At 43.9% G+C, this 16,195-nt stretch overlaps 1 protein-coding gene and 1 non-coding gene across 4 annotated transcripts; one reads left to right on the top strand and one right to left on the bottom strand.

Moving 5' to 3' along the window:
• Positions 1-3,789: 3,789 nt before the first annotated feature.
• On the top strand, positions 3,790-15,270 carry atg9a (ATG9 autophagy related 9 homolog A (S. cerevisiae)). 3 transcript variants are annotated; one of them, XM_031558637.2, is made up of 15 exons: positions 3,790-4,142; positions 5,077-5,295; positions 5,819-5,862; positions 6,137-6,201; positions 6,305-6,454; positions 6,728-6,869; positions 7,989-8,737; positions 9,954-10,107; positions 10,415-10,594; positions 10,857-11,093; positions 11,518-11,756; positions 12,135-12,252; positions 13,416-13,620; positions 13,898-14,040; positions 14,343-15,270. In XM_031558637.2, exons 2-15 carry the CDS (start codon positions 5,193-5,195, stop codon positions 14,349-14,351), a joined length of 2,538 nt encoding a protein of 845 aa, XP_031414497.1. In that variant the 5' UTR covers positions 3,790-4,142; positions 5,077-5,192; the 3' UTR covers positions 14,352-15,270. The 3 variants fall into 3 exon arrangements, with proteins under 3 accessions (XP_031414497.1, XP_031414498.1, XP_031414499.1); XM_031558638.2 differs by having other exon boundaries at positions 3,791-4,142; positions 5,097-5,295; XM_031558639.1 differs by lacking the exon at positions 3,790-4,142 and adding an exon at positions 4,520-4,739 and having other exon boundaries at positions 5,097-5,295.
• On the bottom strand, positions 12,466-12,538 carry trnak-uuu. The gene has a single exon. It is a non-coding gene; the product is annotated as a tRNA-Lys (tRNA).
• Positions 15,271-16,195: the final 925 nt, after the last annotated feature.

Genomic DNA, 16,195 nt, shown 5'->3' on the forward strand with positions numbered 1-16,195 from the left:
TATCGTATTGAGATTACATTTATCAAAAGATCAGTTTTGAACAACTGCTTGTTATTAGTTTAAATGCATTAGACTAAACATTATTTTTGTAATACAACCATACATCCAGAAGATGGCAGCAAATTAATGTTGAAAATAATCTGTCCAACTCGAGGGCTTCAGTTTGGCGGAAAGGGTTGCACTATTGCGCAAGCGGGAAAGCGAGCGGTAAATGTGTGATCAGAGGCACAGAGCCAGGCCGAAGTTTATTAGTGAAATTTTTGGTTAAAGCCGACCAAAACCATTGTCGAGCAATCCATTTAAACTGGATGCATGTGACGAGTTTACAATGTAAGAAGATGGCAATATCGCCGTGGGTTCTGGACAGAAACACTGAACATTTATTTAGCTTCCCAGTTTAATTGGACTGCTAATTACCTAGACTGGCAGAAGGGACACTGGGAATAGTCTTGGCCAGACCACTTTGATAAAGGGTTTTTTATATACTTGGAAAGTGGTTATTTATTAACTAGTTATTTATATGTTGTTTAAAACACTGAGGAATACTATGTTTATGCTTCAGGGTCTGTCTTGTCGTCTGTGTATTGTTTGATTTGTGTGCCCTTTTTTAGAAATGGTGCTGGCCACCATTCTGTTCTGTCTAGAGCAGACCTGGGCAAAGTGCGGCCCAAGGGCAATTTGCGGCCTGTTGGCTGTCCCTGTGCGGCCCGCGGAGGTCAATTGTAAATTAGGAATCAAACGTAAATACCTGTATTTATTATACGGCTCTTCAGAATGTTCCAAAAAGTTCCGTTGATTTGAATGGGCCATCCCAACGTTTACAGTTTCTTTATATTCACTGCTGCGAAAAATGTATGACTGCTGTCATTGGCAACAGGTTTTGTGTGTTCTAATTCACATCTTTCATATCATTCCGCAACGCAAGTAGTCCGGTCATTTAACGTAACTGAAAGTCATTGAAACTTGAAGTCAGAAGGTGGGTTGCTTCGCATTTGCGTGAAGAACTAAACGGCAACAAATTCATTAAAAAGAGGTATTTTGGAGAAATGTCTTCTATTGTTTTGGCAAGTAACCGTATGTTTGCGGGATATTTTTTTATTTCCGTAGGCCTACATTCGTGCGTGTGGGCGTGCCTGCGACCATTTGCACTGATAAAAATTGATATTACTATTAATTTGTATACTTATACTATTGCATTACAAGCTTGCTCTCGTGTGTGTGTGTGTGCCATGTGTATTGGTCGTCTGGGAACACCTTTAATACTGCAAAAACATGCTCATTTTCAAAATCGTTTTGGTGAATGTTGATTACATGTTGATTAAATAATGTTGGCGTTTTTACTATGCCTGCACCACATTTTTTTGATAGCCTAAATGCAACATCTACTCTTACCAGTAGCAGTTAATCAAAACCATACAATTTAATGTTTGTTTATAAAGAGATACAACTTATATTGAGCAGAATTGAGTTCAGCCTCTCAAGAACAGAGAACAACATTCAGCAGTCTAAAGGTCTAGAGAAATGCACATACCTGACAGGACAAGTAGACTAACCTTCCTCTAGACTCTAGAGGAAGGTTAGTCTACTTGTCCTGTCAGGTATGTGCATTTCTGTAGACCTTTAGACTGCTGAATCTTGTTCTCTGTTCTTGAGAGGCCTAGCAGGTATTTTTTATAGAGAGTTAAACTGCTGAAAGTTGTCCTCTACTGATTTAGAGGCGTAGCAGGTTATATTCCTTGAGATTGCTGATTATTGTCCTCTGCTGATTTAGAGGCTTAGCAGGTCTCCTGGATATTTTGAAGAATATTAAACAATTTATCTTTGAACCCTCACTCTGTCTCTGAGCTTTTTGGCCAAACCCACAGTTTTGACGGCAACCCAATGCTCGGTCCGTCCCAGTAGGTATAGGCTATTAACGAGATGGGATATTCCATAGACAGGGAAAAGACCTGATGTGTAAAATGCAAGAGCAGTACATGAATGGGGAATGCACAAGGTGTGGGAGGTTGCGAGCTATGTTTATGAACTTGAACACATGCAAAATCTGAATCCAATCTCTTTATGCATTCCATAGCAGCCAAGAGAATAGATCTTTAGTGGAAAATGCACTGGTATGTGGCATTTCTTCTTCTGCCTTAGTCTATGAGACTACAATATGTGAATAGAAATAACAATAAATGTCATTATTGTGTATTTACAGCATGGATGACATTTGTTTACATTTAATTAATCCTTCTCCTGTAGTCTTTCAATGGGTTTAACATTTTAAAACAAATGTTTTATTCTTTTTTTAAAAGCACGGCATTTTTGCATTAACCCAGGGCAGGTTTTCTCTTTCTTCCATTGCTAATACAGGATATATGTAGGCACGATGCACGCCTCTTCCAATAAAGGGAACTTAAATTTGGGGGGAGGGGGGGGGGGGCAGATAGATAAACCCAACTTGGGCAGTGATGGTGTGCCTGGCGCATTCAAATGTTCCTTGTCAAATAATAATATGTCATCAAGCAAGCCTATATCCAAAATGGACACCTTAGGGGAAAGGTTGATTCAGAGAGATCTTTGGTTGATTGATACCCTGGCAAAGGCCAGTTCCACCGCCAAACTAGGGCCCTCAGGTGTTTGTGCTTTGTCTCCTTAGAATAGAGTTTGATGCGTGTTACATGTGAATGTTATCAGAATCAGAATTTGTATTGCCAAGTAAGTTTACACCTACCAGGAATTTGTTTTGGCATATTGGTGCTGACAATAAACATAAAAACATAATTAATACTACACATAAGAAAAACAATATATAAAAAAAGGAAAAAATATATTTAAAAAAAAAAGATATTTACAGAATAAGAATAAGTGGAGGAGCTGTGCAGTCTAGCAGTAATGTGCAAAACAGGAGTGCAATGTAATGTAATTACTTGAGGCGTGGGGGTGGGACAAGAGTCCATGTCAGGGGGGGGGGTCCAAGGGCCTTGCTGATGAGGCCAACTGCAGCCGGGAAGAAGCTGGTCTTGTGGCCTGAGGCTTTGGTCCTGATGAACCGCAGATGAACCGAGGGAAGTACCTCAAAGAGTTTGTGACCAGGGTGGGAGGGGTCGGCCACAATCTTACCTGCACGCCTCAGGGTCCTGGATGCGTACAGGTCCTGTAGAGATGGCAGATTGCAGCCAAGTTCAGCTGCAGATGTTCAGCTCCCACTTGAGGTCCTGGGAGATGATGGTGCCCACCAGATGACCAGGATGATCAATCTCCCACCTGTAGGCGGACTCATCCTCACCAGAGATGAGCTGTTGGTGTACAGGGAGAAGAGTAGAGGGGAAAGAACGCAGCCTTGAGGGGAACCGGTGCTTATGGTCCGAGAGTCAGAGATATATGCTTCCCCTTATGAAGAGAAGGAAAAGAAGAGAAGTATTTGGGTACCAGTTGTTAAAAAAACACTCCTCTGCACTTCTGCGTTTTAAACAACCCCTCCCAATTTATAAGTGTGTTTGCATGGTTCAGTTATGTTTTATGAAAACTATTTTTATTAGCACTTTTTTGTAAACGAGTACGTTTTATTGTAGTCCTTGATCCTCCTTTAAAAGCAGTATGCCTTCAACCTGATATAATAAAATGAACAAGATTACAATTTTAGTCAGGTTCATAGTTGGTCGGGTCAACAAGGTTCATAGATAGTTGGTCGGGTTCTGTGTCTGCAGAAGGCCTACGCAGCGAGCAAGATTTAGGGCGTGTCTAATACAGCCTGAACGGAATAGTTGGGACGACTGTTTAGTTGTTTCTTCTCACAGCCTGCCTTAAACCCGCCTCTCTATGTCATTGGCTGTTTTAGGCAGAAAACGGAAATGTCTCATACTTGATTGGATGAAATGTTTGTGGACGACATCAGATTGACAGTCCAGGAATGTATGTTGAGAAAGCAAAGCAAGCTGCAGTAATATGAAAAGGAAAAACTAAAGGCTGTCTACATATCTTAGGCATGCTACAAAACTTTAGGCATACGTAATCATCTTCATATGGATTTGGTGAAAGAATGCTGTTGAACGAGCTCATGGTAGCTGCACTGCCCCTTTGACGTTCACGTTCAGGTTTCTAGACAATCGAATTCGGGAATGTTTTCGTGGTGGTTCACCTAAAGAAAGAAACATGGCGTGAGTATTGTACAACTTCAGTTTCGCTTTTGTCCTTTACCCACTGGAGGAGGATAAAACAAACATTTTGTCGAATGGGGTGGAATACTGCTATTTCAGCCCTCTGTGTGGCTATTGTTGTTGTAGGCTAGGTTGTGTGATGTTGTACACAGGAGGGGGTAATGGAATGGAATTGGGTTATGCACCAGCCGCCTTGTGCAATATCGCAAGCAATAACAACAATGACGTTTAGCGACTGAGGTGCTTGTTGTCTCTGTCGCACATCTTTGGCTTTTTCATAGACGTGGTATGAGTAGTGAACGAGAGCTATGCACAGCGGCCTGGTGGGACTGATAAGGAGAGGGGAGGCATTTCGTTTCTCTTTCCTTTTCACCGAACAGTTTCCTCTAGTGTCATTCCTTACCGTTTTGGTGACGGCTTGATAAGGTAGCTAGCTAGTATCTCGACTGCATTACGGATGTAATCAATGTTTCGATGGGCCTCTGAGTAAATGGTGTCGCTATGTACACTGCCCGATGTTTACAACCTAATGCCTATTGATACCTAAAATATACACAGCATGGCAGGCTGAAACAGTTTCGCAATTCGCGATGAAAGGTCAGTTACTGAGTTTCGGATGTTTACTGACTTGTCATGGCTGTTTGAAGGAGGTGTGACCACAAATCATGCGCTACACATAGGCTACACTGGACCGCGGCCTGCACGTTGCTACGCGTTAGCTCGAGTGTCAAAAACAAACAGATTAGTCTGAGATGTTGTCTGGTAAATTCTGCTAGACTCACCTGTCATACTAGATATTTTATGTCTAAATCTGTCAGTGGAACACGCCATGCCTGTTTCCCTTGTAGTCGGCAACGCAAATTGCTAAATTAATAGGATGCTGAATTGGGTATAGGTGAAACCATTACATAAGACAAGCCTAAAACAAGGTTAGTTGCTCATGTTTTTGAACAGGAGAGGAAGGCCCACTGAACCAGAATATGATGTGAATACACCGAGAGTCATTCGCCGTTATCTAGTGTGACGAGGGATCTTCCGGACGACTGCACCATGGCCCACTTCGACACGGAGTACCAGCGTCTGGAGACGTCATATAACGACTCGCCTCCCGGGGAGGAGAATCTCCTTGTCCACGTACCGGAGGGAACAAAATGTAAGTTAGGAGGAAGCATATTTAGAAAAGACACATTTAAGAAAATATTTGCTGACATTTGGAAAACAGGTACCAAAGAGGTTGGCGGTCATCCATGTCCATGGTGACAGTCATGTAGTCCCTAACGAGCTCATGTAAGATCTGAAAGAAATAGACTGTCCAATCAGTGTCAAAGCTCAAACCACGGGTCTGCAGTGGGGATGGTCAAATTATTCATCCGATAGCCTGGTTCTCAGACCACAGACCCAGATCACAGGTAAAAGCCTCCAGTAGAGAGGATATTTTTTTTTTAGAAAATAATGAAATGCCTTTATGGGAAGGACAGTTTTTCAGTGTGTAGCTTATCTTTTCATAATGTAAGAAATGGTTCAGGGGTATATTGGTTGTACATCACCACTGTCACCAGACGCTAGACTACTCATATGATCATAATGTAACTGGAGCTCATTGTTGATGTTGTGTGTATATATGGACCGCGGTGTGAGATTTGTACTCAATGTTTTGTTGTTTCTTCCCCAAACAGCTCAATGGCATCACATAGAAAACCTGGACCTTTTCTTCCAGAGAATATCCTTTTTGACAAAGGGATGCCGTACCGTCATTTGCTCCAAACGTGTTGACATTACGAGTTGTAAGACCATGATAAGAAAGTTAGTTTTAGATCTAATAATTGAACAGTGTAAGGTGGACATGTTATGAATTGATATTTGCATATGAACTTGATGTGCATGAAATGATGTGCATGAAATGTAAGTTTACTTGGTTGAAGTGGTAGAGCTACAATGTACTAAAGTGCAAAGAATGACTCAATGTCTGACTGGTTTCCTGAACTCCACCATACATCTACAATATGCACCAAAAGAATGGATTTACATGTATGCTGTTGGGGGAACTATTTGAGCTTGTGTAAGTCTAGTCTCTTTTTTTATTTTAGTTAATTTTGTGCTCAGCTTCAATATGTGATATGTGGCTAAAAACTAAAGAAAAAGCACGTCTTGTTTTCCTTCAGGCAACTGGTGTTTGTAGTGGCGTTCACTGTGTTCCTCGCTAACTGTGTGGACTATGACATCCTGTTTGCAAACAAGTTTGTGAACCACACAGATTCATCTAAGGTCACGCTACCTGATGCCTTCCTGCCGGTAGATGTATGCAGTGCTCGGTGAGAACCCTACTATAATATTCGTCTCTACAAGTCAAAGGGAAATTACACTTAGTCCCATGACTGTTGTTCTCGGTTCAAACTTGATGTTGTATTCATAACAATTACGTTTTTTGAAGTGTTTGAGATAACTGGTTGTAGAGGTTATAGAGTCTCTCTATTAGATCTTTTATCAGTTTATGTATATTTATATATTTTTGATAGGGTAAGGCCAGTACAGTATGCATGTCTTAAATGTCATTAGCTGACTATCTCTCCTCCCTGATTCTACAGCATCCGTGACAATGTGGCAGTCATCTTCATCCTGGTTATTTCTGGAGTGTTCTGGCTCCACCGGCTAATCAAGTTTATGTACAACATCTGCTGCTACTGGGAGATCCGCTCCTTCTACAACAATGCTCTCAAAATGTCCATGGTAAGTCTGTGTGATCCACTACTACACGTCTGCACAGATTTTTGTGTTATGGATATTGAAATAAGCAGTTGGAAAAAATACGTTTTGCAGTCTTGATTATGATGTTTTATTTGCTTTTGTCTAGGATAAACTTGAGTTTAAATGATTTCATTCAGCTCTTTTGTGGAATAAGCATACTCAGGAATATGTCTGTTCAAATGTTGTGGCTGGACTTAAATTCAGCTTCAACATTAGAATTGATTTCTTCAGGACTGTTAGTGTAAGCTTAATCTCTCTACTAGTGAGTCTGTGCTGTCTAGTTACGAGTTTGGGTTTGTGTTGTTTACTTAATGGGCCACATTTACAATGGGTGTTGTAAATATGTTGATGGCCTATGTTGATGGCTTATGTTTTTCTGTTCAACATGTAATCCTTAAACACTTCAAACATAGCTAAACAGCGATGATGAGTGCAATTAACAAACGATGATCACCCGTTTAGCTGTCCACGTCTAACTTGGCTAATCGCACGATGATCAAGAGTTCAAAATGAATCACCTGCTGCATGCCCTCATTCTATTGGGTGAACCAGACGTTTACGTTACGACCTTTCATCAAACAGGTTGTGTGAGTACAGTTAGAAGCCTAGACTGCTGTTTGAGAAAAAAATTGAGTGAAAATTTCAATCTTATAATTTATAAGTCTTATCAATTTTATGAGGTGCAGAAGTCAGCAAACCTTATATACTTTTTTTTTAAATCCTATGTGGCATTACGAAATTTGTATCACTAAACTCTTCCAGCGGATTACTCCGATTGGGGAGTATTCTGAATTCTTGTCAGTGGCCCAATTTGGTCCAATGTGTCTTATGTCTAACGGTAGCTAACAGGTAAAGAGCTGTGCAATAAGTTAACCTCACTCCCCGGCATCTCAAGAGTTGTGTCTATGATAGATGCTAGCACCCATAGGTTGCAGCCTCCTTGCTAGCACTCCCACCTTGCGCATTCTACGTTGCGAGTTCGAGTCCGGTGCAGGACTGCTTGTCTACACAACGCAGATTCCATACGCTCTCCCTTCACCTCTCTCTCTCACTCTCACTCTCTCTCTCTCCTCTCTCCCTTCACCTCTCCTCCTCTCTTAGGCGGAACTCCCCTACTTCACCTGGCAGGAGGTGCAGGCGCGCATCGTGGAGATTCAAAAGGAGCACCAAATCTGCATCCACAAGAAGGAGCTGAGCGAGCTGGACATCTACCACCGCATCCTGCGCTTCAAGAACTACATGGTGGCCATGGTCAACAAGTCCCTGCTGCCCGTGCGCTCGCGCCTGCCCCTGCTGGGCGACTGGGTGTTCTACACGCGCGGCCTCAAGTACAACTTCGAGCTCATCTTCTTCTGGGGCCCCGGCTCGCTCTTCGAGAACGAGTGGAGCCTGAAGACCGAGTACAAGCGCGGGGGGAACCGGCTGGAGCTGGCCGACCGGCTCAGCTCGCGCATCCTGTGGATCGGCGTGGCCAACCTGCTCCTGTGCCCCGTCATCCTGGTGTGGCAGGTCCTCTACGCCTTCTTCAGCTACACGGAGGTGATCAAGCGCGAGCCGGGCAGCCTGGGCGCGCGCTGCTGGTCGCTCTACGGACGCTGCTACCTGCGCCATTTTAACGAGCTGGACCACGAGCTCATGTCGCGCCTCAGTAAAGGCTACAAGGCCTCGTCCAAGTACATGAACTGCTTCATGTCGCCGCTGCTCACCGTGGTGGCCAAGAACGTGGCGTTCTTCGCCGGCTCGCTGCTGGCCGTGCTCATCGCGCTCACCATCTACGACGAGGATGTGCTGTCCGTCGAGCACGTGCTCACTAGCATCACCCTGCTGGGAGTCTGCGTCACTGTCTGCAGGTACACACCCCCTGGCCTGTCTGTCTGATTGTCTGTGCTTGCTGTCTATCCCGCCAGCCAGATCCTAACAGATACAAATCTTGTTTTTGTTGGCATCCAAGCCAAGAGTAGTGATCCACAATGTTGTTTTTCCACATGTTTTCCACATTTTCCACTGGTGTCATTCAAAGCATTATATTTGGTTCACAAGAAGAGATCCAAAGCAGAATTTTTACATACAATATTACATATATAGTATATTACTACATTTGCATATGATATTACATATAAACTATATTACTACATCTATGCTTATATTACAGTATAAGCTCCACGTCCATACCAGACATGAAGGAAAGCTTCATCACCTGTGCACAAAACCATAACGGTCATTGCATACGTTTATGGTTAGCTATTGCAGATCTCAGGAGAAGACAGGTAGCAGTTTTGCAGAGACTCCCATGACTTTGCGGAGATAAAAGACCTTTAGGGTGTTTTGATGCCAAATTTATCTGACCTTATTGCGTTTTCATGGATCCCCACAGATGCCAACCTCCCATGGTTCCTTGCAAACTAATAGCCATGCTTATACATAAAACAGTAGTCTGGTTGTGCTGTAAATTCTCAGTGTGTAGTTGGAGGTTACTGAAATGCTGAGCGGGGCTTCTTGAAGGGCATGGTTCACAAGAGACCTCTGTGGGTGTGTGTGTGTCTTCCATGACACACCAGCACTCACTTGGAAACTCTTAACAAGGGCTGCATTATAAAACTGGACCGGTTAAAAAGAGAGAGACTGGAATATGGTCATGAGTGAATATGTTTGTGTGTGTCTGCTGGACTGGAAATGACCTATTAGTCCAACACATTATTTCCCACAAATTGATCTGTCTGTCTAATCAGTGATATTGTTTAAAGAGGATGTAGAGATGAAACTGATTTGAATGGAGGATGGGTCAAAGACTTCCACGTTAGAAATGGCCCTCTTTTCTAAATATTACAATGACAGTCAATGACTAATGATTGGGCTGGAAAACTAGTAACTGGATAGGTGGTATAATCAAAAGGGGGTTGAATCAAAGCTCACATAGCTGTCAGTATCAGATTCCTGCTGTTGCGTCTGAGTGATACTGTAAAGAGTAAAATCATTTTCTTTAGGATGACTCGTCTGTTTTCCTCGAAGAACCTCTTAGTCAGATCACTAAGCTGTCGGACCGCTGGATGATGTTTGTGTCCGCAGGTCTTTCATCCCAGACAAGCATATGGTGTTCTGCCCCGAGCAGCTGCTGAAGGTGATTCTGGCTCACATCCACTACATGCCTGACCACTGGCAGGGCAACGCCCACCGCTACGAGACCCGCGACGAGTTCTCCCAGCTCTTCCAGTACAAGGCTGTGAGTCCAACATGGGACAAGTAAAAAATACGGTCTCTCTGCGGTGTGTGTGTGTGTGTGTGTGTGCGTATGCGTGTGTGTGTCTTATTTTGTACATATTATCTATGTTTTTGTATGACCACCCTGCCTTCCCACTCACTTGAAGTGAGCTTTACTAGCATAACAAAATCATATCTTTCTTTTTTTTTCTTTTTTTCTTTTTTTCCCCTTATCGGGCTCTCTCTCTCTATTCCTTCCCTGTGTTGTTTTCAGCATTCTGTGATATGAGGTTTAGTGGGAGTCTTACCTGTTGCCTTACCTGTCTCAGGTGTTCATCCTGGAGGAATTGCTCAGTCCGGTCATCACCCCGTTCATCCTCATCTTCTGCCTGCGCCGCAAGTCTCTGGAGATCATCGACTTCTTCCGTAACTTCACTGTGGAGGTGGTGGGGGTGGGAGACACCTGCTCGTTCGCCCAGATGGACGTCCGCCAACATGGGCATCCCGCGGTGAGGGCACACACTGCACGAGCCGTTGATGCCTACGTTTTTTGTGCAAGGGTTTTGTTTGGGTGTTTTCAGATTAGATTAAATACTGAAATAAGATGTCAAGTAGAGTGTCCTCCATCCCAATTGTATTTATTTATTTATTTATTTATTCTTCCATCTATACTGATAAAAAATATTTTGGCTTCTTCATTGATATTGAACAATCATGGCTTAATATGATTGGTTGGACTCGTTACTGAAGCTCTCTCTCATTGGTCCTTAGTGGATGTCTGCGGGGAAGACGGAGGCCTCTATCTACCAGCAGGCGGAGGACGGGAAGACGGAGCTGTCACTCATGCATTTTGCCATCACCAACCCGCACTGGCAGCCTCCGCGCGAGAGCACCCACTTCATCAGCCAGCTCAAGGAGAAGGTGCACCGCGAGGCTGCCGTGGGCCACCAGGGGGCAGTGGCCGACAGCCACGCCTTCACCTCCATCCACTCGCTTCAGTCTGAGGAGGTGTGTGTGTGTGTGTGTGTGTGTGTGTGTGTGTGTGTGTGTGTGTGTGTGTGTGTGTGTGTGTGTGTGTGTGTGTGTGTGTGTGTGTGTGTGTGTGTGTGTCAAACTGAATTGTTACTCCCGTCTGATCCCGTCATGACATTCAGTGCCTTTCGTAGGCTTTAGTGTGCAGTCAGGATCATAAGAATAATGACATCATCAAGGCCACTTTATATCTGTGCTAATGAGAGTGACCAAGCTCTCTTTTAGTGTTGAATCATCCACAGAAATCTTCTCCTTAACCACTGCCATTCTGGTAAATGGCAACAATGTAGAAACTGTACCCTATGTTGATTGTATGTCTACAGCGTCAAAATATGATTGATCTATTTCCTACACCATGACTTTTGATGTTAATATACTTCTCTCCATCTTTCCCTCTCAGCCCCGCAGTCTCATCGCTAACCTGCTGGTCGGGCCTCCTCCCCTGGGCTCCCTCCACCTGGGGCGTGACGGCACGCTGGCCAATCACGTGTCGGTTGGCCTTAGCGACGGGGCGCCGTCGCTGCGCTCCCTCTCCCCGCTCAGCGGGAGCCTCCACCTGCGCAGCAGCTACCCCTCATCCCGCCTGCACCGCCCAGACCACCCCAGCGGGTCCGCCAGCAGGACCATGGCCGGATCAGGGTATGTAGAGCACAATGCACGTTACTTGCACTCATTTCAGCTTGCATCGGCGTGAATTAAGAGAATGCAGTTGTGTTATTGAAAACAGCATCAAGTACGTTGATCATATATAAAAGTGAATCTCCTCCCTTCTCTCTACCACAAATGTGGGATATTTGGAAAACAACAAAGCAACTAAGAAACAAGCAAAAAGGTGGACATATTGTTTTCTCAGCAGTTGTCTTGACAACGCAGTTTGAACAGTTTCTATCCCTGGATATAATTCATCTCTAGAAAACTAAACAATAAACTAGTTTATTATTTCTTTGTTTGGTTTTCGTTTTGGTTTTCGTTCTGAGTTCATTTATCATCTCTCTCTCTCTCTCGCTCCCTCATCAGTACTGATGCTCGCACGGTCAGCTCTGGAAGCAGCGCTTGGGAGGGTCAGCTGACCAGTCTGGTCCTATCAGAGTATGCCTCCACAGAGATGAGCATCCATGCTGTCTATATACATGAGGTAATACACACACACACACACACACACGAGAACACAACACGGCAAACCATGAATGTTTTACTATGGGCAGCAGGCTGCTTTATCTTTAACTGCAGTATCACTTTGTCAAAGCCATATCCATTATGCATGATATGATTGCATGAGAGAAACATTACAGGTAATGGCCTTTGATCATGTACACAGCAAGGCAAGGATCAATTTGAAAAATCATACCGCCCGAACAGGGACTTGAACCCTGGACCCTCAGATTAAAAGTCTGATGCTCTACCGACTGAGCTATCCGGGCTCTGACACAAAGGGGTGGTCAGGTGATTTAAATCAGGTAGATCACATGCTCAGTCTCTAATAGTTTTTGAGTTGTTTGTGTTGCTTCATGCATCCAAAACTATTTGCATAAAAGACATCTGTTATCCTCAGACAATCCATATTAAAATATTCACAGCATAAAAAAGACTGATAAACAATGCTGCTAACTCATAGCAGTAGGAGTCTCTCATAGCGGAGCACTTGGTTTATTTATTTTTATATCTAGAGAAAAATAAGTAAAGCCTTAAGAGGCTTCTCGCCCTACAGAATTTGTGCCTTTATGTCAGGTATCATCGCAGATTACAGCGCCGCCAAGTGGACTACACTGGTATTAGTGATATGCTTGCGGTGATGGGATTAGGTTTGACAACAGCCATTCCCCCTGACAATACCTTCAAAAACCTGCATACTACACACACGCACACGCACACGCACACGCACACGCATGCACACTTTTAGCCTTTCATTATTTGGAAATTGGAGCTGGGTAGCACCAGAAAGGATTGAAGTATAGATCTTTCTGAAAGGGTTTGGTCAACATTACCATATTAAATCTATCTCGGGACTAGATCTGTCAGATCTGTGGCAGGTCAAGGCTGGGTCCATTCCAGAGTCACCAAGTGTGGGTTGGTGTGTGTGTGCTGTGAAGGTTGATGGATGGATGTGTGAGTTTGTGTGGATCTATTGTGTGTGAGTGTGTGTGCTGTGTGGGTTATGTGCATGTGTCCGTGTGTGTGCTGTGTGGATTGATTATGTGTGAGTGTGTGCTGTGTGGGTTGATGTGTATGTGTGTGTGCTGTGTGGGTTATGTGTGTGCTGTGTGGGCTGATGTGTGTGTTGTGTGTTGTCTCTGTCAGCTCCACAAGCAGCAGTCTCGCGGGGAACTGTCCCGCCACACGTGGCACCGGCAGGAGAGCGACGAGAGCAGCGAGAGCGCCATTGACGACTGCGAGGCCCCCCGCAACCTGCCCCGCTCCAACACCTTCCCTTTCACCGCCACTCCACACCAGGAGGGGGCAGCACTGCAGAGTAGTGGCCAGAGGCGCTATGGGGGAACCACAGGTAGCTGACAGTACAATCTCTTTGTGGGCACTGGGTAGGGTTATCTGTTCATTCTTCATTACTGTATCATTTAGTAATATAGTAACTTAGCAACAGCCACATGTATCCATAGCAATTTACAGTAGGGTACAAATACCCATTTTTGACCTTTAATCAAACCTATGACCTTCATGTTGTTAGTGCCGTTCTCTACCAGTTAATCTGGCTGTTGTTGGCAGCTTGCTCTACCTATTGAGTTACAGAATCTCACTCTGTGTTTTTGTGCGGCCCTCTGTAGATGCGCTGAGTGGAGCAACCAGGGGACAGAGGTCGGCTCGTGTGCCCATGGGAGGCTGGGTAGAGGAGATCCAGTCGGGTCGGCACCATGACCCGGTGCCTGAGGAGGGTTCTGAGGATGAACTACCGCCACAGATCCATAAGGTACCAGAAAAAGTGTGGTCAATCACTCACAGTTTTGAACAAAGAAGTATTTTGCATTACTGTTGCCTTTGGTTTCCTTTGGAGGTACAAGGCTGTCTTTTGTTTTATTGATACTTAAAAATCTTAATCTTCATTCTCAAAGTCCTGGAGGAACAGTTGGTTTGCTGTATTTTACAATATATAAAGCCAATTGAGCTGTTACTAAACATCTGGGCCTCGGACTGATAGATTTGTAAACCCATCTTTTGCATAAAACTCATGTCATACAGTTTTACACATCGCAATCTTCTCCTTTCTCACAGGTGGCATAAGCCGAGACCGACCATTGTTCATCTGAAGAAAAAAAGGGAACTTCACTGACAACAGATACACACTGACTTGATTTTAATTTCTCAGAAGGGTGAAATATTTATCTCATATTTATCTTCCGTATTTATCACAAGTCACGCTGTGCCATTTTCGCCCACGTTTGTATGTATTTGAGGTGGTTGAGAAGATGTCTGACGTTAGTGAAGTCTTCGGGACAAGCTACTAGACCCGCACACAGTCTTCTCAATGTCAACAACAACAACAACAAACCACGGAGGCTTCAGGCAGTCAAGAGAACTGGACTTCACATGCAAGGAACTGACAGGATCCTTTACTTGCAGTAGCAGGAAGGTGTCATCTTAAGCTTTCCCAGACTAGGCATTAGAGAAGAACCTGAAATATTCTGTATAACAGCAGTCATAAATGCTCAAGGTCCTGTTGACTGTTCAACACAATTACTCTCAAGATGCAGGTGCTTGCAGTTGAGTCCCTGCTTGGTTTGATAAGCTTTTGGTTAGAAAGGCTGACAGAAATTCTTTACCCTGAAGTTATTCTAACGTTGGAAATACCATGCATTTATAGTCCCCTACCGTTCTGAAGGTGTTCGATTGTTCGATAGATTCTCATAAAATCCAGAACAGGAATAGATTTTAGATTAAATTATTTACACCCATCTTAACAGTAAAAAAAAAATTAGGAATGCAAACCCAAGATGAAAGCTTGTTAACCTATCCTAACATGATTTTGCTCAGGTATGTTTTGGAGTTAATCACCAAATCACATACAGGAGAGAGATTCTATATTGTATATACTCATCCTGATGTCATAGAGGTTTAAAATAAGTGTTCAGGTTCTAGTGATTATGGGGCTAAACAATGTTTAAAAAAAAAAAACATTAAAGGAGAGGCTTTTTTAGAGAAATATTTAATATTCATTTCACTAGTTCGCCCATCAGAATACTTGATTTCGGGCATTGACAAAGGCATGTTTGGCTTGGTAGCTGGCTGAGGTCCTGGAATGCCAATAGCAGAAATCGCTTGGGAGCGATGTCGACTGACACCCCCTATGGATACGGGGTTATACGACCTCAGAGCTACTAATGAAAAGGAGGAGAATGTGGAGGAGGTGGCATACCTAGCTACACCAGGGCGCATGACATAGTGGACAGTTCTACAAAGCGGTAGAGGGGTGAGTTAACTGCTGTCAATCATTCCTATGGGCTCCTCCTGAGCTTCGATTAGGAAACATCATTTGAACTAGTGGGATTGTGCCTGGCCGATTAGTTTGCTGCCAAAAATACATCGACAGGAATGTCTACGAGTGTGCCACGACAAACGCAAGACTGACCGGAGAACAGAAGCAAGCTAAGGCTGTCCGATAAGACCATAACAAACCACCCAGCATGGCACGAGAGGACTGCGCCCCCCCCCCCCCCCCCCCCCCCCCCCAACACGCATGTTTCTCTCTGACTTACTGTTTGCACTTTAAAAGGTTTCTCAATCCAAAGGACGCTTCAGTCAGTTACTTGAAGGTTTATTGTCTCCTCAGTTTGTTTCTTTTGGGTGTTTTTTTTTTTTTTTTTATCAGGTTGTATATAGAGGTGTGTGTGTGTGTGTGTGTGTGTGTGTGTGTGTGTGTGTGTCATTTTGGTGTGTTGGATCCAGGTAAAGTCCTCTTTGTGTAGACTAAGGATGTTGAAAGCACATAGACAGACAGTGATATGAGGGTGGGAGATAGGGTCTTGTTTGCATTGTCATGTTTGAGGGAAATCATTTTAGCTAATTTCAGGCAAGAAAGAGAAACCTTACATCTCAAGCAGACATTGCACACAACGTTGAGTGAAGGG

Source organism: Clupea harengus, chromosome 21 (assembly GCF_900700415.2).
Source record: "Clupea harengus chromosome 21, Ch_v2.0.2, whole genome shotgun sequence".
Taxonomy (NCBI): Eukaryota; Metazoa; Chordata; class Actinopteri; order Clupeiformes; family Clupeidae; genus Clupea; species Clupea harengus.

Excerpts from the sequence above, each read along its gene's own strand:
- atg9a (XM_031558637.2), top strand. The coding sequence starts at position 5,193 with ATGGCCCACTTCGACACGGAGTACCAGCGTCTGGAGACGTCATATAAC. Across the intron at positions 6,455-6,727 it reads GTAGATGTATGCAGTGCTCG|CATCCGTGACAATGTGGCAG; the intron begins GTGAGAACCCTA and ends CTGATTCTACAG. Across the intron at positions 12,253-13,415 it reads ATGCTGTCTATATACATGAG|CTCCACAAGCAGCAGTCTCG; the intron begins GTAATACACACA and ends TGTCTCTGTCAG.